The sequence below is a fragment of the Xenopus tropicalis genome, chromosome 3, assembly GCF_000004195.4.
Source record: "Xenopus tropicalis strain Nigerian chromosome 3, UCB_Xtro_10.0, whole genome shotgun sequence".
Classification (NCBI taxonomy): Eukaryota; Metazoa; Chordata; class Amphibia; order Anura; family Pipidae; genus Xenopus; species Xenopus tropicalis.
Window position 1 is genome coordinate 90,133,629 of NC_030679.2, and position 22,036 is coordinate 90,155,664.

At 39.4% G+C, this 22,036-nt stretch overlaps 1 protein-coding gene across 1 annotated transcript; it reads left to right on the plus strand.

The window, feature by feature from the left end:
- Positions 1–5,290: 5,290 nt before the first annotated feature.
- fbxo22 (F-box protein 22) lies at positions 5,291–20,163 on the plus strand. The gene is made up of 7 exons (NM_001079429.1): positions 5,291–5,478; positions 6,731–6,875; positions 9,114–9,198; positions 14,163–14,261; positions 14,797–14,952; positions 17,766–17,931; positions 19,321–20,163. The coding sequence occupies exons 1-7, from the start codon at positions 5,315–5,317 to the stop codon at positions 19,730–19,732; spliced, it is 1,227 nt and encodes a 408-aa protein (NP_001072897.1). The 5' UTR covers positions 5,291–5,314; the 3' UTR covers positions 19,733–20,163.
- The last annotated feature ends 1,873 nt before the right edge of the window (positions 20,164–22,036 follow it).

The following is a 22,036-nucleotide window of genomic DNA, read 5'->3' on the forward strand; positions in this document are numbered from 1 at the left end:
TGATAATCTGTGAAATGAGAATTTACATCACAAAGTACCCATGCAACCACTAAAGTGGGGATTATAAAGTTCCTTCACCTTTTAAAATATAATTGAAAAATAAAACAGTGGTTTATTATTGGTCATCTATAACATACATGTCGAATGCACCTGTTAGTTTTTATCTGACAATTTGCAGTTGGTTTTCATTTTTTATTTGCTGTACTTTTTGCATTATTTAGCTTAAATTCAGTTATTTGGGCTGGAATTTCAGAACCTATCTGGTTTCTAGGTTATAATTTACCTTAGCAACCAGGATGTGATATGATTGCGAGACTGGCAGATGTATAGGAGAGGGCCAAAGTAGAAAGATAAAATGTAACAATAAAAATAAACTTACAGCCTCACACAGCGAGAGAGTTTTGTTTTTTTTGTTTTTTTTTTTAAATACCTCTGGGCTCATTGAGGCCAGAAGTAAAAGGTTACACCCCCTTAAAGGAACAGTGTAAAAATGAAACTAGTTAAAATAGACTGCAAAATAAAAAAAAACATTTGTAATACAGGTATGGGATCCCTTATGGAGAAACCCGTTATCCAAAAAGCTCTGAATTATGGAAAGCCCGTCTACCATAGACTCCATTTTAATCAAATAATTCAGAATTTTATAACTGAATTCCTTTTTCTCTGTAGTGATAAAACAGTACCTTGTAATTGATCCCACCTAAGATATAAATAATCCTTATTAGATGCAAAACAATCCTATTGGGTTTAATGTTTTATTGATTTTTTAGTAGATTTTAGGTATGTTGATCCAAATTACGGAAAGACCCCTTATCCGGAATACCCTTGGTCCCGAGCATTCTGGATAATGGGTCCTATACCTGTATAGTTAGTTAGGCCAAAATGTAATCTATAAAGCCTGTAGGGGGCAGATGTCTGACATGTCTGATATGTCTTGGTACATATCGGTACTAACAACAAAATTAACGGTAGGTGGGGGACCTTAAAGAGTGTGTTCAGGGATCTAGGCTCTAAGATTAAGCAAAGGTCCTCCAATGTCATTTTTTTCGGAAATTTTGCTGGTGCCACGTGCAAGTTTAGGGAGACAGCGGGAGCTTATGGAGCTAAATGCGTGGCTAAAGTCTTGGTGTAGGAAGGAAGGGTTTGGGTTCCTAGAGCACTGGGCTGACTTTTCCTTGGGGTACAATCTATACAGCCATGACGGATTGCACCTCAATGGAAGGGGGTCTGCTGTGCTAGGGGAGAGAATGGTTAAGAGGTTGGAGGAGTGTTTAAACTAGGCAAGGGGGGGGTGGGTGAGCTAGAGTTCTATAGGAAAATTAGTGTAGACGGGGCAGGGGGACTAGCAAAGGGTTGTGGGGGAGGAGTGAGGGGGGCATATAGTTTATCAGATAAGGAGCTTCCGTTACAAGGAAAACAGTCTCATATTTGCCTTAGCTCTAACTCTCCGTTAGCTAATGTAAACATCAGAGGGAGAAGTAGTAATCTCCGCTGCATGCTGGCTAATGCGCGTAGCTTGTCGGGTAAATTAGGGGAGCTGCAAGCTATTGCATGTATTGAAAATTATGATTTAATAGGTATCACTGAGACCTGGTGGGATGATAAATGCGACTGGGCTGTGAATTTAAATGGTTATACACTTTTTAGGAGGGACAGAGAGATTAAAAAGGGTGGAGGGGTTTGTCTCTATGTAAAGTCAGATTTAAAGCCATGTAATAAAGACATTACCAATGAAAACGTAGAATCTCTTTGGGTAGAAATTTCAGTAGGTCACAAAGAAAATGATCATTGGTGTATGCTATAAACCACCCCGTGTTATTATGGGGGACTTTAATTATCCGGACATTGACTGGAGTAATGGGGTGGCTAAGTCAGAAAAAGCTAGTAGGTTTGTAAATATGCTAAATGACAACTTTTTATTTCAGGTGGTTCAAGAACCTACTAGGAATGACTCTATTTTGGACCTGGTGATATCTAATAATAATGAACTCATCTCTAACATTTGTGTGGGTGAGCATTTGGGGAACAGTGATCACAACATGGTCTCCTTTGAGATAATGCTGCAGAGACATCTCTATAAGGGAGTAACTTTAGACGTGCAGACTTTGCCAGTATAAGGGCAATGTGTCCGCTGGGAAAGGCTTTTCATGGGGTTAGACACAGAAGGAAAATGGAACATCTTTAAAACATTGCTTTGCAGGTATACACAACAGTATATTCCCCTTGTAAGCAAGGAGAGGCATGGCAAAGCAAAACCTTTATGGCTGAATAAAGGTGTTAGTGTTGAGGTTGGTAAGAAAAGACGTGCTTTTAGGGCATTCAAGTTAGCTGGGACAGCAGAAACTTTCATCAGGTACAAGGAAGCAAATAAAGCATGCAAAAAAGCTATCAGGCAAGCTAAAATAGAGATGGAAAGGGATATTGCAGCTAGGAGTAAAAATAATTATTTTTTAATTATGTGAATAGTAAAAAAATTAAGCAAGAAGGGGTGGGAACCTTATTATCACGGGGGGGGGGGGTAAGTTGGTTGATGAGAACGGGGAAAAAGCAGAAATTTTGAACTCTTACATGTCTATACATCTGAGGAGCCAGCTAATGAAGACTTCCCTTTTAATATGCCCAGTTCTAGTAATTTAGCTACTAACGCATGGGTCACTCAGGAGGAAATTCAAAAGAGACTTGAACATGTAAAGGTAAACAAAGGTCCAGGACCGGATGGGATTCATCCTAGGGTATTAAATGAGCTGAGCACTGTGATTGCCAAACCTCTTCACTTAATTTTTCAGGATTCATTGAGGTCTGGCATGGTGCCGAGAGACTGGCGGATTGCTAATGTGGTGCCGTTATTTAAAAAGGGATCCCGTTCTCAGCCTGAAAACTATAGGCCTGTTAGTCTGACATCAGTAGTAGGAAAACTTTTGGAAGGGGTAATAAGGGATAGGGTACTTGAATACATTGCAGTTCACAATACTATTAGTTTGTGCCAGCATGGTTTTATGCGTAACAGATCTTGCCAGACTAATTTAGTCACCTTTTATGAGGAGGTGAGTAGGAACCTCGATGCTGGAATGGCAGTTGATGTCATCTACTTGGACTTTGCTAAAGCGTTTGATAAAGTACCTCACAGAAGGTAAATGATCAAATTAAGGAATATTGGCCTAGAACATAATATTTGTAACTGGATAGAGAACTGGCTGAAGGATAGAGTACAAAGAGTGGTGGTAAATGGAACATTTTCAAATTGGACCAGTGTGGTTAGTGGAGTACCGCAGGGGTCAGTCCTTGGTCCTTTGCTTTTTAACTTGTTTATTAATGACCTGGAGGTGGGCATAGAGAGTACTGTTTCTATTTTTGCTGATGACACAAAATTGTGCAAAACTATAAGTTCCATGCAGGATGCTGCCACTTTGCAGAGCGATTTGACAAAATTGGAAAACTGGGCAGCAAACTGGAAAATGAGGTTCAATGTTGATAAGTGCAAAGTTATGCATTTTGGTAGAAATAATATAAAAGCGAACTATCTACTGACTGGTAGTGTGTTGGGGGTATCCTTAATGGAGAAGGATCTAGGGGTTTTTGTTGATAACAAGTTGTCTAATTCCAGGCAGTGTCATTCTGTGGCTACTAAAGCAAATAAAGTGCTGTCTTGTATAAAAAAGGGCATTGACTCAAGGGATGAAAACATAATTTTGCCCCTTTATAGGTCCCTGGTAAGGCCTCACCTTGAGTATGCAGTGCAGTTTTGGGCTCCAGTCCTTAAGAGGGATATTAATGAGCTGGAGAGAGTGCAGAGACGTGCAACTAAACTGGTTAAGGGGATGGAAGATTTAAACTATGAGGTGAGACTGTCGAGGTTGAGGTTGTTTTCTCTGGAAAAGAGGTGCTTGCGAGGGGACATGATTACTCAGTACAAGTACATTAGAGGGGATTATAGGCAGATGGGGGATGTTCTTTTTTCCCATAAAAACGATCAACGCACCAGAGGTCACACCTTTAGATTAGAGGATGGAGCTTCCATTTGAAGCAGCGTAGGTGGTTTTTCACGGTGAGGGCAGTGAGGTTGTGGAATGCCCTTCCTAGAGATGTGGTAATGGCAGATTCTGTTAATGCCTTTAAGAGGGGCCTGGATGAGTTCTTGAACAATCAGAATATCCAAGGCTATTGTGATACTAATATCTACAGTTAGTACTAGTGGTTGTATTTATAGTTTATGTATGTGAGTGTATAGATTGGTAGGTGTGGGTTAGGTGTGTTGGGTTTACTTGGATGGGTTGAACTTGATGGACACTGGTCTTTTTTCAACCCTATGTAACTATGTAATAGCCAAAACTGAACTTGCAGTACTGCTTTCAGCTCTCTAACCTCTTAGTTAGTCAGTGACGGGGGGCGGTATGCCCCGTATGCCCCCCCTCAAGTAACTGGTTACTGACTGCTAACAGCTTAGAGAGCTGAAAGCAGGAAGTAGAGTTCTGCCCACTCTGGCATTTATATATTACATTTTTGCCTAACTACATTAAAACCTTTTTTTATTTTGTGCAGTCTGTTTTACCCAGTTTCATTTTTACACTAAACTGTTCTATCAATCTATTGCCCTCTGGGTGTTTCAGCAAATCTGGAGATACGGACATATATTTCAGATAACACCATCACAATCTAAGGTGTTTATTTATTACATGATCTTGATACTCACACTAAATAGCATGTACAAATGCTCATATGTGTTTGATTTCAGGAAAGGAATAATTCTGACAATTCTTATATACAGACTAAACTTAAAACTGCAATTACTGTTGTAATCAACTTCAAAGTCTTACAACTCCAAGGGACATGTAGTTTACAGAAGGACATATATCTATCTATATTATCAGCTATTAAACTAAGAGAGAGGGGCAGCTGCACCTGTAACCCATTCTAAGCAGTGTCCCAATAGAGCGCATCTTACTTTCAGCTATCAAAGATTTAAATATCTAGGTAAACAAAATGGTATTTCTGTTGCTTAAAAGATGCCTGTCTGTCTCTAAAATAGCTGTCATATTTTCATCTCAATTCTCCTGCCATGGAGTCCGTCAAGTCACACCCTACAAAGTAAGTTTACCAGAGCTTATGGGGGGAAAGGTGGCAACTATTTGAATAGGATTTCGCCTTTCACGATGTCTGTGCCGGTCAGACGCTACAATTCCTGTACTAATCTGCCAGTATCAAAAATGGCTACTGGCATCTTTCCAGTACCATGACCGTGTGATGGTTCCCATGGCAGTGGCCGAACTTGGTGACGTTATATCGATTCCGGCGGAAGTTTGGTTGCTGTCTGAAAATGGCTGGGTCTGAGTTGGGGAATGTTAGGGAATATGAAAAATGCGGCCCCAGAAATTTAGGCAGTCTAGAGGTGCCAGAGCATTGTGTGCTGAGCAGCCTGGCTGAGGTGGTGGAAAGGATTCTGAGCTTTCTTCCTTGCAAGGACCTGCTGAGAGCTGCCTGGTAGGTGCCTAAAGGAGAACTCTGTTGGTATGGTGTGGTAGAAGTCGGTTTTACAAGACATTGGGCTCTCTCATGTAAACACATGGCCCTAACTGTATAAGGTAAATACACTGTGCCGGCTGCATACATTCCTCCCCGAACAAGTGCGCGCTAGGAGGTCACGGAGAGCTGTGCCCGCTGGAAGTGTAGGCTTTGTGCATGGCTCACAGGTGTGCTGACATCTCTGCGATTATACTGGGTTACAGTGCTGCTTCATTGGCACTTTGGTCGCACGCAGCTGCCACGGAAGGTGAATTGGCTAGAGCACATTCTTATTGTGGCTCTTGTTGTATGTTAAGTTAATAAGCTGTAATGAAACCCTGCAGTTACTGGTAATAGTGAACATGCCCACATCTCTGATCACTGCAATTGTTTTCTAAAATACACGGGGGCTAATTTACTAACGGTATAGGTGTATTTTGTTGCCACTGATAACCACACTGCTGTAATTTTCCATCTATGTTAGTCAAAATTGCCCCCTGTTTCAATAGAGATTGAAGCAGGAGTATTTCAATTTGTGCTCTCCAGTATGCAGTGGGTATTCCCATGACATATTGAAATTTGCTTTTATTAATGGGTAGTATTAATTACTATTAATGGTACTATAAGTACTATTAAGGGTACTATTAATGTTTAGTATTTTTAGCATCTGCTGTTCTTGCCAACTTTTCAGTTGGTCTTCTTTTTTTATTTTGTATAATTTCTTAATTATTTGCCTTCCTCTTCAGCCTCACTGACCCTGGCAGCTAAAAAACGTTTTAGGTGTTAGGCTATGGTCACAAGAAGCAGTCTGTTGGCCTGCGTATAAGCACATGCCAAGTAACAAGAGGTTGTTGGTATTTGGCTAGATTCCAAAAATATAGATTAATGCATCCTGATCGCGAAGGTAGATTATTCCTTGAATTGCCTTGTTCTAGGCAATATGCTGATCTAAAGGTGACCATACTTGGGCAGATTTCAGTTGCCGATTTGGGTCCTTAAGACATGCTTATTTGCCCATGTATGGGGCCCTCCGATAGGCCTCCCTAACTGATATCTGGCCAAAAATTGGCCAGATGTGGTCCTTACTCTGACTTTTCCTATCCCCTTCATTGCAATACAGTCATTTGGCAACCTCGCCAAAGAGCAAATCTTACCGTGTATGGCCACCTTAAGGTGTATAAACTAATATATCTTTTGGTTTGAGCTGCAACACCTTTTTGTGTGTTTTAAGTGTTTGCAGATTATGGAGAGATTGTGCAAGGCGCAAGATGAAAGCAAGGCAGCGTGTGACCTGGATATCCTGCTCTGGAAGTTGTGGATCCAGTCAACAAGCATCTGGTCACTCACTGCTTCAAGTGGTCAGAGATGAGCTTGAAGTAAGTCAGTGCTCTTTATTTTCTGTACATTAAAACAGTTTATGAATATGCTTATCAATTAGTGAGATATATACATTGCTCAAAAAATAAAGGGAACACAAAAATAAGACATCTTAGATCTGAATGAATGAAATATTCGTATTAAATACTTAGTTCTTTACATAGCTGAATGTGCTGACAACAAAATCACACAAAAATTATCAATGGAAATCAAATTTATCAACCCATGGAGGTCTGGATTTGGAGTCACACTCAAAATTAAAGTGGAAAAAAACACTACAGGCTGATCCAGCTTATTTCCTTAAAACAAGTCAAAATAAGGCTCAGTAGTGTGTGTGGCCTCCACATGCCTGTATGGCCTCCCCTACAACACCTGGGCATGCTCCTTATGAGGTGTCGGATGGTCTCCTGAGGGATCTCCTCCCAGACCTGGACTAAAGCATCCACCAACTGCTGGACAGTCTGTGGTGCAACGTGGCATTGGTGGATGGAGCGAGACATGATGTCCCAGATGTGCTCAATTGGATTCAGGTCTGGGGAACAGGCGGGCCAGTCCATAGCATCAATGCTTTCATCTTGCAGGAACTGCTGACACACTCCAGCCACATGAGGTCTAGCATTGTCTTGCATTAGGAGGAACCCAGGGCCAACCGCACCAGCATATGGTCTCACAAGGGGTCTGAGGTTCTCATCTCTGTACCGAATGGCAGTCAGGTTACCTCTGGCGAGCACATGGAGGGCTGTGCGGCCCCCCAAAGAAATACCTCCCCACACCATTACTGACCCACTGCAGGCAGCAGAACGTTCTCCACGGCATCTCCAGACTCTGTCACATGTGCTCAGTGTGAACCTGCTTTTATCTGTGAAGAGAAGGGCACCAGTGGCGAATTTGCCAATCTTGGTGTTCTCTGGCAAATGCCAAACGTCTTGCTCGGTGTTGGGCTGTAAGCACAACCCCCACCTGTGGACATTGGGCCCTCATGGAGTCTGTTTCTGACCATTTGAGCAGACACATGCACATTTGTGGCCCGCTAGAGGTCAATTTGCAGGGCTTTGGCAGTGCTCCTCCTGTTCCTCCTTGCACAAAGGCTGAGGTAGTGGTCCTGCTGCTGGGTTGTTGCTCTCCTGCAGCCTCCTCCACATCTCCTGATGTACTGGCCTGTCTCCTGCTCCATGCTCTGGACACTATGCTGACAGACACAGCAAACCTTCTTGCCACAGCTCGCATTGATGTGCCATCCTGGATGACCTGCACTACCTGAGCCATTTGTGTGGGTTGTAGACTCCGTCTCATGCTACCACTAGAGTGAAAGCACCGCTAGAATTCAAAAGTGACCAAAACATCAGCCAGAAAACATAGGAACTGAGAAGTGGTCTGTGGTCACCACCTGCACAACCACTCCTTTATTGGGGTTGTCTTGCTATTTGCCTATAATTTTCACCTGTTTTCTATTCCATTAGCACAACAGCATGTGAAATTGATTGTCAGTCAGTGTTGCTACCTAAGTGGACAGTTTGATTTCACAGAAGTGTGATTGACTTGGAGTTATATTGTGTTGTTTAAGTGTTCCCTTTATTTTTTTGAGCAGTGTGTATAGGGAATAATGTAACCCCTATTGTAAATTTTAATAAAAGTAACCAAGGAGTTCAATGACTACATTAAAGCACAAGGCTGAGTACATTTATACAGGTCATGGTATTCAATGGTGACTGCTTATATCCTCAGAGGGGTATATCATTTATTGTAATACACAAGTTTTAGTGAGTCATGTTACACAAATTACATCACTAAGCACTGATGATACTATTGACATCACTTAACTCTGTTAAGGACATTATTTACATGACTCTTGTGTAATTTAAAAACAAAGGCCACTGTTTGGAAGCTGATAATCTACACCACCTAAATTGATTTGCTTGATAAGCTCACTTTCATGTGACCTTTTGTCCAATTCATCTCATATTTAATACATTTTTTTGCTTTATAAAAATTCTAGGATGTATTTCACCAGAACTTTGAAGCTCTGATGTGTTACATATATATAAAGGGAAATGTATATTAATGGAACATTTACTGAACTTTAAATAATTGTAAATAAATTATTAAATAATGTCTTGCAGAACAAGACAGCTGGGTTTTTTTCCATTAGAAAGGACTGATTGGCTGTAGTCAGTATTTTAAAATGGGACTGTTGTTAACCCTCTGTCTTTTCTCCATCTTTTTTAACTCTCTTGTAGAAGATATACATTCTTCCTGACACTGTTCTTTATATCAATCAAACTGAAATATATAATGGAGACAATCGGCGTGGGTCAACAAAGGGTAAGATTAAAAGAAAACAGGGCTGCTAGTATTGCTGATTTTTCATGTTTAATGTCTTGCACAGAAATGACAGTAGGACTAATGCCATACAATTGTCATACAATATATAACAAAAATGCACTCTTTATTGCACACTAATACATTAGTCCTCTCACTATGACATTTTAAAACCTACTTGTGGGCTTCAATATGTCCTCTAACTAAGAACATTACACACAAATATGTCCACTTTCTCCACCCACCTTTTTCCTACTTCAAGTAGAAAATTACTGTATATTACTTTCCCATTCCAGTGCTTTTGACTCCAGTACATCATGGCTCTAGCCCTCAGGAATATGGAAATTATGTAAAAGCCACATCTTGAAAGTTTTTTTTTTTTTTTTCAAATGCATTGCCAGTGGCAGTGCAGATAGAGGCCAGTGGCATTATACTGGCATACACTATACAGTAAATTGGTGGTGTAATGATCAGCCGAATACCGAACCAAATCCTCGGTCAGGAAGGGTTAAAAGTTTTCCCCCCTAAATTTTAACGCTTTCTGAATGTTAATTAGCTTATGCTAATTAGGATTCAGATTTGGTTCGCCCGGGACCGTGGATTCGGACGAAACTGAATCCATCAAAAAAAGGCTGGATTCGGCCCATTCCTAGTATTTGCCCACACAGTACAGGTGGTTATATTCTGAATAGCATCTCTAACCCTCCCACAAACGCACACAGGAAATGGTAGACAATTATACATATTCTTTACAACCAGTACATAGTACCGGCAGTGGTACTATCTGTAATAAACCAGTAACAAACACAGAATCCTTGGCTCTTCTAGACAGAATACGATTAATTTTTTTATTACGCTCATTCGGCGTATTTTGGGCGACTTTTTCATACCTGCAAGACTTTTTCGAATTTTTCGTACTTTGCGACAAAATTTGTGCAACAAAATCGTATTGTCGCGCCGAGTACGAAAGTGTCGGATTCATTCAAGCTTCGGTATCGTGACTTTCCTTGGGCCAGGTTGGAGCTGCACAGTGCCATTGATTCCTATGGGAGGCTTCCAAAATCATGCACAGAAGGATCAAAGTTGGAAAGGTTTTCCTGCATTTTACGATCGTTCGATTACGAAAATTTTGTGACTTTTGGATCGCCAATACAATATTATTGTGACTAATACGATTTTTTCGTAAGCATATTTGTGATATTAAGAAATTTTCGTATCCAATCCGAATTTATCCCATTTGGGAATCGAACTCCCGTTTTCATGAATATGCCCATGAATGTGTAATCCATTTACAAATCCATATTTTATTTTTGATAAATTTAATAGGTCAGAACAAGCAAGGGTGAGTTTTTCAGTTTTGCTTTTGTGACTGTTCACATTTCAGAGAGAATAATCTCCATGTGTACCATTAACTCTTTGCATTCTTATCATCGAAATAGGTATTTTAGCCAGCACCTGATTCATTCTGTTTACCGGTGTTTCTGTATCTCATTTTGCAGAATACTTGGAACTGTTGTAGTTTACCCACCATTATAGTTGGGGAATATTGCTTTGAGCTCTGCAGCCATGCACTAGAAAATACCACACAACACATTAACCCAAAGGTGGCCAGATTGCACTGAAGTGTTACACTGCAACAGTAATTGTCATTTTGCCACATTGTGGTGAAGGAAAACTTGCCATTGTTGTAAAATCTGAATAGGAGGTGGTCTGTAAACAGTGCTGGGTTGCTGTGAAATGCTGTTTATCAGCTTGTGCAGTTTGTGAATAACTGGAACAATCTACCTTTTGTGCACACCTAATATAACACTGCAGATTTTTAGAAGACAGATTTAATCAAGAAGTTCATGAAGAAGGAAGCACTAATTCCAAATTATTGTGTAAAATTAGTGAGCTGGGGGTTTAGGGAAAGTCATATAGTTTGCAAATACCAGGCTTAAGAAATATAAAGCAGATCATTTTTCTATACAAACCCTGATTTGGTAGAAGCACAGATGTACAATAAATATGAGTTCCACAAGGGGTCAGTATTGTACCTAGTTCTTTTAAGCTACTGTTACTAATTACTTTTTAGAGCATCTTTGAATGATTATTGCTGGACAGTTATAGCTATAGCAGAGTCTATAGGTGGCCATACACAGGCCAATAAAAGCTACCAACTTTGTATGGTGCCAGCTAAAAGGCCTGTCTGACTGACATCTGGCTAAAACTGTGGCAGATATCCATTAGGCAGGTTTGATTTTCCTTTCGGATTGAGGACCACATCTGCCCATTAATGTGGTCCACATCCAACAGCCTGCATAGCAGCAATTCTGATCCAATTGTTAGTCTGAGGGCCAAATCATTGGGTCAGCCCAATATTGCCCACTTCAAGGCAGGCATATTCATAAAGATCCGCTGGTTTGGTGAGGTCTTTACATGTATGGCCGGCTTAAGGCTTCACTAAACTATAAACATATATTACTTTAGCACTACATTTATCGCTATAAAAGGGCAGTATACCACCCCTTTTAATAATAATAATAGTAACTTTTCATTTTTTATAAAATGCCATTTTCTTAGCAACTTTTCATTTAGTCTTCATTTTTCATTTCTTATAGTTTATGAAATATTTATATTTTTCTTCTGCCTCTTCCAGGTTATAAATGGGGGTCACTAACTCCAGCAGCACAACTTTGTTGTTACTGTTAATTTTTAGTATTCATCTACCAGTCTCTCATTTATACCAATGCCTGGTATAATTGGACTGGCAAATTGGACCCTAGCAACCAGATAACATCTGAAATACCAAACTGGAGAACCTCTGAACAAATAGTTATATAATTAATTAAATATATATATAATTTTATATAAGCAGGTTAAAAGTTGACAATGAAAGTAAATTCAGATTCTACATCATTTTCTTACAAACAGTGTCAAAATAAATTGCATACTACTGAGAAGCCCTCTGTATTGGGAGCTTATTTTACTGCTATGGAAGTAGTAGTCAGCACAACACCTTGGGGCAGATTTATCAAAACACGAGTTCGAATCCCAAATGGGAAAAATTCGTATTGGAAACAAAAATTTCTGAAGATCGCAAATATCATGAAAATGCTTACAAAAAATTGTATAAGTCAAAAAAATATCGTATTGGCGATCCGAAAGTCGCAACATTTTCGTACCAAACGATTGTAAACCGGCAAAACCAATCCGATTTTTTTGCGCTAAAAATACAAAAAAAGTCGAAAAAGTCGTAGAAAATACGATTGGACTGATCGAACAAACGAACGCTCTGATTGTTCGTGGATAAGTAAATGTGCCCCCTTGTATTTAGTTTGTAGCAGTGCAGGTTCCCCAATGGCCACTTTCCATCGGCATATCCTGGTACAAATGATCCGGAACAGCACCTCTTATATTTTAAATTAAAATGCCTTTATTGCAAATTTCAGGGGCAAACAACAGCAATGTTTCAGGCCATGTGTGGCCTTTTATCAAGCTAATTGGCCATTACACACATCCCCTTTTATACCCTTGTGCACCACCTAGTGGATATAACTTCAAATACAATAGTGTGGCAAACAACAATGTATCCAAGTAAACATTTATGTGTTACAATCAAGTAATTGTTACATATTATACATCCTTAAGTGTTACTTAAAATGTAACATAGCAAATATCTGTATCTTAAAATCTCAATCATTTAAAGCAGTGTTTTTCAACCTTTTTTGGGCAAAGGCACACTTGTTTCATGAAAAAAATCACGAGGCACACCACCATTAGAAAATGTTAAAAAATTTAACTCTGTGCCCAGCAGCAGTGCCCCCCTAGTACATTGGTGCCCAGCAGCAGTGCCCCCCTAGTACATTGGTGCCAAGAGCAGTGCCCCCTAGTACATTGGTGCCCAGCAGCAGTGCCCCCCTAGTACATTGGTGCCAAGAGCAGTGCCCCCCTAGTACACTGGTGCCCAGCAGCAGTGCCCCCCTAGTACATTGGTGCCCAGCAGCAGTGCCCCCCTAGTACATTGGTGCCAAGAGCAGTGCCCCCCTAGTACATTGGTGCCCTGCCTACGGCACACCAGGCAACATCTCGCGGCACACTAGTGTGCCGCGGAACAGTGGTTGAAAAACGCTGATTTAAAGCATAAAACCATGTAGGAAGAAAACATATAGAGGAAAAAGGAGAGAAGGAACATTTTTTTTTTTTGCTTATTTTACTGCTAAACAAACACTGCAGCTGGGGAAGGAACACTCTGGGTTGAAAGTTGGTTTTGACTATGGAGGCAGCAGGAACCAGCTGAACACTAGTGAGTACAGGTTGAGAGCAAGTAAAGAAAAGGAATAAAGAAATGGGACAGGCTGGGTAATTACATCACTTGATGGTCATAGGGTTGATTTAATTACATATTTAAGTTATTGTAAACTCATGACTAGCCTCTCATTAAAGGCTCTTAATTGAATGTCTAATAACTATTCCTTATTCTGGTTATAATAACCTAAATGCTAACTCTTTGTCTTCCTGTTTTTCTGCTTAATGATGCCCCACGCAATATAATAATTCTGTGTCTAGTACATAACTTGGTTAGGTGCATGCATGCATGAATTAATTATAGAAAATAGCAGTTCCACACATAAAAACATTTTATTTGATGCATAAAAATAAAGACAAAGGTCTATACCATACCAAATGACAAGAGGTATTTAACACTTATGTATAATGTATAGACTAGATAGCTATTTCATCAATATCCCCCTCAATATTAACCCCTGAGCCCCTCCCCTTTTTTAAAAAAAAAAAGAAAAAAAAGTAAATTTTAAGATTATCCCTGGAGATATATGTACTTGTTACCAGTTCCATTTTGTGTCTCTGCCTCATATGGTAATATGAATTTGTTTTTGTCTGTTTTTTTTATTGAAATATTTTTACATAGGTTAATTTGTCATATGAAAGTAATCCTCACACTGTAATACTTTTTTATGTTCCTGCAGCAAGACGGAAACAGGAGATGCTTACTGCAGCAGCAGAACTAGAGAAGTTATTACCTCAGGACTGCCAAATACTGGGCTTTGCCACACCTGGTGTTGTAGGTAATGTAGGTTCTATGGCTTGTGACTTAATTTCCTAACTACAAATACATGCACATCTAAGTGATATCAGAAATAGAACATGGTGCTGCTAAATGGGTAACACTGCATAAAGTTAAGGATACCACATTAAAGCAGAAGGAAATGCTTAATCACTGGATGGTGCAAATTTGTTAGTGATTAAAATCACTTACATCAGACCCTGGGCAGATGCTCCTCTTTGTGGAAAAGTGGTTGCTATGGGCTGTGTACATGTGCAGTAGAGTAAAACTAACTAACCCTAATGCAAAAAGCAAAACATTTACATTATTGCACAAGTGAACAGCCCAGGACTGCTTTAAACATCTCAGGGACAGGAAAGAAGATGATGCTTTGCGGTGTGGTTTTCAGCAAAGAGGAGTGCTGGTTGTGTGAGTGTCCCCAACATGGGGCATTTATAATTACTTGCATAACAGTTGCATGTGCCCCTATATATTTAAATTCTCCAACTCTTTGTTTAATTAAACTATATACCTTATGTATGTTCTCTATCTTACAGTTACTCCAATGGGATCTGCAGGTAACCGCCCCCTAGAACTGGAAGATGAGGAGGCTGGATTTGCATTTATTTTACCCAAAATTAATGGAGTGAAGGTCCAGAAATTTTGCTCCTTTAAAGGCAATGGATTTGATGAAAGTCAACTTCAAGAAACTGGTAAGTAAACACTGGCCTAGGAAAGCAGAGGTTTTATAGGTAAATGTTTTAGACCAGTGCTGTCCAACTGGCAGCCCGCAACCCCCCACCTGTCTGGCTGCTTTGATGGCTTACCTTTGTTTAAGATTTAAATGGTATCAGTACTAAGATTAACTGGCCCCCTGCATGGTTCACACCTCAGATTCAGGCTGTAAACCCCCTGTATTGTTTAAACATGTAATCCCCTGTGCTGTTCACATTTTTTAATCCCTGCATTGTTCACCCACTGTATTGTTCACACCTCAGGCTCAGGCTGTAATCACCACCCACATTGTTCACTTCTTCACACCTCAGACAGACTGTAGGAACAGTGCCAGCATTGTGTCAGTATGTACTGTGTATGATGATTTCACCTTACTTTCTTCTTTAAAGTATGAAATAGCTATAAACTTTAGGGATCAAATTCAGTGGAGCATGGGTTATGGGAGGCAGTGAAGTTAGCAGTGGGAGGGATCATATGATGAAATCTAAACTACAATGTGGAAAACTAGGAGGACAAAAAGTAGGATCACCATGTTAAATATACAGTGGTGTGAAAAACTATTTGCCCCCTTCCTGATTTCTTATTCTTTTGCATGTTTGTCACACTTAAATGTTTCTGCTCATCAAAAACCGTTAACTATTAGTCAAAGATAACATAATTGAACACAAAATGCAGTTTTTAAATGAAGGTTTACGTTATTAAGGGAGAAAAAAAGCTCCAAATCTACATGGCCCTGTGTGAAAAAGTGATTGCCCCCCTTGATAAAAAATAACTTAACTGTGGTTTATCAATTTCAATTTTCAATTTCAATATCAATTTCTGTAGTCACCCCCAGGCCTGATTACTGCCACACCTGTTTCAATCAAGAAATCACTTAAATAGGAGCTACCTGACACAGAGAAGTAGACCAAAAGCACCTCAAAAGCTAGACATCATGCCAAGATCCAAAGAAATTCAGGAACAAATGAGAACAAAAGTAATTGAGATCTATCAGTCTGGTAAAGGTTATAAAGCCATTTCTAAAGCTTTGGGACTCCAGTGAACCACAGTGAGAGCCATTATCCACAAATGGCAAAAACATGGAACAGTGGTGAACCTTCCCAGGAGTGGCCGGCCGACCAAAATTACCCCAAGAGCGCAGGGACAACTCATCCGAGAGGCCACAAAAGACCCCAGGACAACATCTAAAGAACTGCAGGCCTCACTTGCTTCAATTAAGGTCAGTGTTCACGACTCCACCATGAGAAAGAGACTGGGCAAAAACGGCCTGCATGGCAGATTTCCAAGGCGCAAACCACTTTTAAGCAAAAAGAACATTATGGCTCGTCTCAATTTTGCTAAAAAACATCTCAATGATTGCCAAGACTTTTGAGAAAATACCTTGTGGACCGACGAGACAAAAGTTGAACTTTTTGGAAGGTGCGTGTCCCGTTACATCTGGCGTAAAAGTAACACAGCATTTCAGAAAAAGAACATCATACCAACAGTAAAATATGGTGGTGGTAGTGTGATGGTCTGGGGTTGTTTTGCTGCTTCAGGACCTGGAAGGCTTGCTGTGATAGATGGAACCATGAATTCTACTGTCTACCAAAAAATCCTGAAGGAGAATGTCCGGCCATCTGTTCGTCAACTCAAGCTGAAGCGATCTTGGGTGCTGCAGCCGGACAATGACCCAAAACACACCAGCAAATCCACCTCTGAATGGCTGAAGAAAAACAAAATGAAGACTTTGGAGTGGCCTAGTCAAAGTCCTGACCTGAATCCTATTGAGATGTTGTGGCATGACCTTAAAAAGGCGGTTCATGCTAGAAAACCCTCAAATAAAGCTGAATTACAACAAATCTGCAAAGATGAGTGGGCCAAAATTCCTCCAGAGCGCTGTAAAAGACTTGTTGCAAGTTATCGCAAACGCTTGATTGCAGTTATTGCTGCTAAGGGTGGCCCAACCAGTTATTAGGTTCAGGGGGCAATTACTTTTTCACACAGGGCCATGTAGGTTTGGATTTTTTTTCTCCCTAAATAATAAAAACCCTCATTTAAAAACTGCATTTTGTGTTTACTTGTGTTATCTTTGACTAATAGTTAAATGTGTTTGATGATCAGAAACATTTTGTGTGACAAACATGCAAAAGAATAAGAAATCAGGAAGGGGGCAAATAGTTTTTCACACCACTGTACATTAAAAACATTGCCTCAGTGTTTGCCATCAGACATCGGTTTCAGTAGTTTGGCTGTCTAGTGACTCTACAACTATTTCCTCTGGACTGTACCTCATAATAATAAATCTGAATTTTCTCTTTCCCTGTTTTTTCCTCCCTGTCATTTGGTGTTTCATTTATGTTGTTCTGGGTGTTAATTCCTTAATAATAAAGACAATATTAAATAATAGAATTGTGTTGCCATGAACATTTATTTTTGCTGGGTAACTTAATATCATGTATGCATTCTCTATCAGAAGAAAAGATTATCAGTTACAACTGAAGTAAACAAGATTCAAATGGCTTTGTTGCATTTGGGATCTTTCTGGATAAGTCTGATGGCCCATGGAGCGAGTAGTCGTCTGCTATCGTGGGCAACTAACCACTTCAAAATGACTTTCCAACAGCAACAATAGGAGTCACAAGTGGAAAGACCTACGTATCGCTTCGGTTTTCCAAAGTCCCGTGAGGTTTCCTCCTGCAGGAAACTTTGCGCAACATCAGTAAGCCGAAGTGAGGCGTAGCGAGCCATCATTTTTATACATTCACAACCTTTCTTACCAATCACCTCTTTGTTTCCCCTCACTTTACAGGCCTTAAAAATAATCCAGACTTGAGGTTTGTATTAGTTTTTGGTTGCAACACATGGAAAGATGGAGGAGATCGTTTCCTGCAGGAGGTCCTAAACCCCTTAAATGAGAGAAGCATTATAATAGCAGGGGGGCAAGTTGAACATCTGTTATCCTATTCTTCAAAAAGGTATGATGCACAGTTAACTTATTATGAGTTATAACCACCAGTACCACGGGAATTTTAACAAGGGTTATACTAAGCAAGACGATGATAATTTTATAGTAGATGTGCACTAGATTTTTTAGCCAGATTTAGGTTCATAAATTAGTTAACTCCATACAAACATCTTCACATATATAGATATTTGGTCTGAGACTGCCCATGGATGTTTCATTGTTTAGGATGGAGCTTAAAATAATCCCAAGCCATACATTTATAACGAAAGCTAAATATAATCAGTGAATTTAAACTAAGATTAAGGCCTCAGTCAGCTCTATTCAGCGTCAGATTTCAGTTTGAAGCACACAGAGGAGACATCCTTTTCGCTCATATATGGAGCACTGGGAACAGGACGTGCTGATGTTTTTTGCGCATCCCATTCCCATTGCTCCGTATGTGAGCGGCGTGCCGCCCCTAAACTTATGCCACCCTAGGCCCATGCCTTTGTGACTTAGCCACAAATCCGGGCCTGGCTTTACTATGTCTTTTTCCTACTGTTAATTTGTTGAAATAAATTATTTTAATTTAATATTATATTTTTTGCGGTTTTTTAGCTTTTAGTTCAGCAGCTCTCTGGTTGCTAGGGTCTAATTTACCCTAGCAAACAGGCTGTAATTTGAATGAAAGACTGGAAAATGAATAGGCAAAGAACTGAAAAGGAACATAAGAAATAAAAAGTAACAATACCAATAAAATTGTAGCCTCATAAAGCAATAGTGCTGGGGTAAGTGACCCCCATCTAAAAGCTAGTACGCGGTAGAAAAGGAAGGCAAATAACAAAAAAAAAAAAACTATTAAAAAAAAAAACCCAAGACCTAGGGCAAAGTTGCTAGGAATATAAATCATCCATCTTAGATTAGGATGAGCTTGATTTATATAGTTCATGCAAATGTAACTAAATGTGATTTAGACAAAATACTGTAACAGAGGTGAGCCCAGAAGGATAGCTAATGAAGCATATAATATCACAGTGTACAGGTAAGGTCAGATAGTCCTGCTTTATTGCAGGTATAACCACCACCTTCTACAGAAAGTACATTATGTGGCACCTGACTGTTGATGTTTACTCTTTGATCTGTGCACATTAGTCTCATTTTTATTTTGGAAGATAAAATATTACAGAAGACCTATCCACATTATATAATGTACAGGTGGCCTACATGTTATATAGTGTGAGCAGCTCATTTGATATTTCGGGTTACAGTAGATAATGTGTGCCTACTGTCTGCATCGCCATTGCAGCAGTATGTGGATTGTATATTGTGCAGATGCAAATTCTTGTTCAATTTTATTTTGGGACATAGTTGATCTTAATAATATAGCAAATCTCTGTAATGGCTGTTTCTTTTCTTGCAGCAATGCTCAAATATCTCGATGTATTGGTGTGGTGGGACTGGCTTTTTATGGTCCACAAATTCAGGGGGCATCAGTTCTCCTAGAAAACAACGTATATGATGAAAGAACTGTAGACTCTGCCATTCACCGTTTGAAAGCTGCCAACATTCCTGAAGAGAACAGTGTGGGGTTTATGTTTGCATGTGTTGCCCGAGGGGAGCAGTATTACAAGAAGAAAAATGTTGAGGCAGATTCCTTTCGTAAACATTTCCCTAATGTGCCTTTGCTTGGTTTCTTTGGCAATGGTGAAATTGGCTGTGATCGAGTAGTGAGTAACAGTTTTATACTGAGGGAGTGTAATGGTAAAAAGGACAATCTTCTACATGGATACACCACAGTAATGGCCATCATTCATTTTGGATCCACCAAGTAGATTCCACTCATGAACTCAAACTGATTGTGGAAACAATCACACAGCACCATGATTAAAGATGTTACAATTCAAGTATCCTCAAATAAAATTGGTTCCCTGTACCTGCAAAGCCAAAGGACTGCCTTTTGCTGACCTTATCCGATGATGGGTAGATGTTTAGTAGGTTTTGCTTCCTGTTTTCAAGCCCTTCCGTAATGTAATGCTTATACTGTCCTGTACTCTTTGGGGCATATTTATTAAGCTGTGTAAAGAAAAATGTTGACTACACCAAACATTGCCACATTAATGCCATGGTACACAGTATAAAATTCAGTATATAAAGTTGTGTAATAAGGATGCACTGAATCATGTGTGTATGTATCAAGCAGAGTGTAAGATTCTGGTTTAAAGAACGCATAAAAAACATCAATGAGCTTTGCTGTATAAAAACATTTTATGATTTATGCATTATTAATGAATAGTTTTTGTTACTGTGTCATTCTCTCACATAAGGGAGTAATATAAATTACCTATTTACACCACTTTTTTTGGTGTAAATTAATTTACACAGATATATGTTAGATAAGCTCCTATATTTTTGTGAGCTACGTTTATTTTATGACCAGGGTTCTGGGCAAATATTGGATTTCGGCTCTTTAGCCCTGTTGCTTTGACAACTGCACTGAGTTCTTTTGGTTGGTCCATATGTGGGTGAGTGGATCTTAAGCTAAACACAGAATTAGGCTGCAAATGCTATGCCTTATGTTATTTACTTCTCTACCAGATCATGGTCACCACCGCCATTTAGCAATGAGGATCTGTGACTGATGGTTCCCAGTAGCTCACGCTTATCTTTTCTTGATCTTTTCTGATTTACAGCACATGCTCTAGGCTACTGAGTTTTATGGACTGACAATATACTGTATAGTGTGCCCCCCACCTATCTGGCTGCTGTGACTGCTTACCTTTGTGTAAGTTTTAAATCAGTACTGAGATTAAATGGCCCCCTGCATTGTTCACACCTCAGATTCAGGCTTTAAACCCCTGTATTGTTTAAAAATGGCACAGGGCAGACCGGGTACTTCCTGTATGTGCTATACTCTGCCTGCCCTATAGTACTTGTACCCTGCCTGTGTGGGCCATACTCTGCCTGCCCTATGCTGCCTGAGAGAGGTGAACCTGGCAGGCTGGCTTTTTTGGAAAAATGCTGAGCAAAGCACATGGCTTAAAGCACCTGTGGAGAATACTGACCCAGATAGCCAAGACTATTTATAAGTCTGCATTTACTAGGTATCATTATAGTCTTAATTAAGATGTGAGATTTACCTTAAATTGTAATTAGCTGTCATTATATTCAGAAACATTTGAATGTATATTTAAATATCCATGTGAATGAATTCTGCTTTCTAAGCCCCATTAAGACCCTAATCACCAAGATTAAACAGATGCATAATGTTTGATTCAAAAATAAAAAAAAGTCAAATATTTTCTATACTATACTATAAATTTACTAAAAGTTTAGGTGAACTAGCCCTTTAACCTGTAAGCAGTTGGCCCTCCAGCTTTTCTTAAATAGCTATATTTCGGAATTGTAAGGGGGACCTTCAATTCTTTCAAATTTTTCTTCTTTTAAATGCCATCATAATGTCTGCTACATGCCACTTTGTCTTGTTTTTAAACAACCGATGTTCCAAATGTAACTTGCATCAAAAGCACATTTCCAAATATGATTCGCGATATGCCAATATTAGAATATTTCCAAAGCAGATCTAACTACTCAAATTCATTTGTAACAATGGTAACATCCCAGTACATTTGATTACTGGTCTAAGAAAAAAATTCAAAGCCTAATATTAAAAAGAAGATAATTCAAAAGCGGCAGTGAAAATAACAATCTGACTTGAGTTTGTTCCATAAAAGCTGGCAGACTCTGACCAAAATCATAATTCGTATGTAGCTCTTAAAAACTTGATTTTGAAGTCAAAATGACAGCGCACACTGACGGGCAGGTATTTGTACTCAAACGCACACATTTAAAAGTACTTGCGGGGGAGTGCCAAAGTGCCCATCCACAATTGCATTGAAACACCTTACTAAGTGGCTGCAATGACACTGGAATTTTTGGAGAAAATGGCAATTTGCATATATTTGTACCATCAACAGAAAAGAGCCATATTTTTTTTTTTGCGTTTGTTTAAAAACAAATGATATAACTTTACTGTCCTATTGTGCTTTAGACTGTGAAACACTAGAGAAGTAATGATTGGTTCATAATTAGATTTTTATTTTTAAATATTTTACAGTCAGTGGTGTATTGTTCAGTAG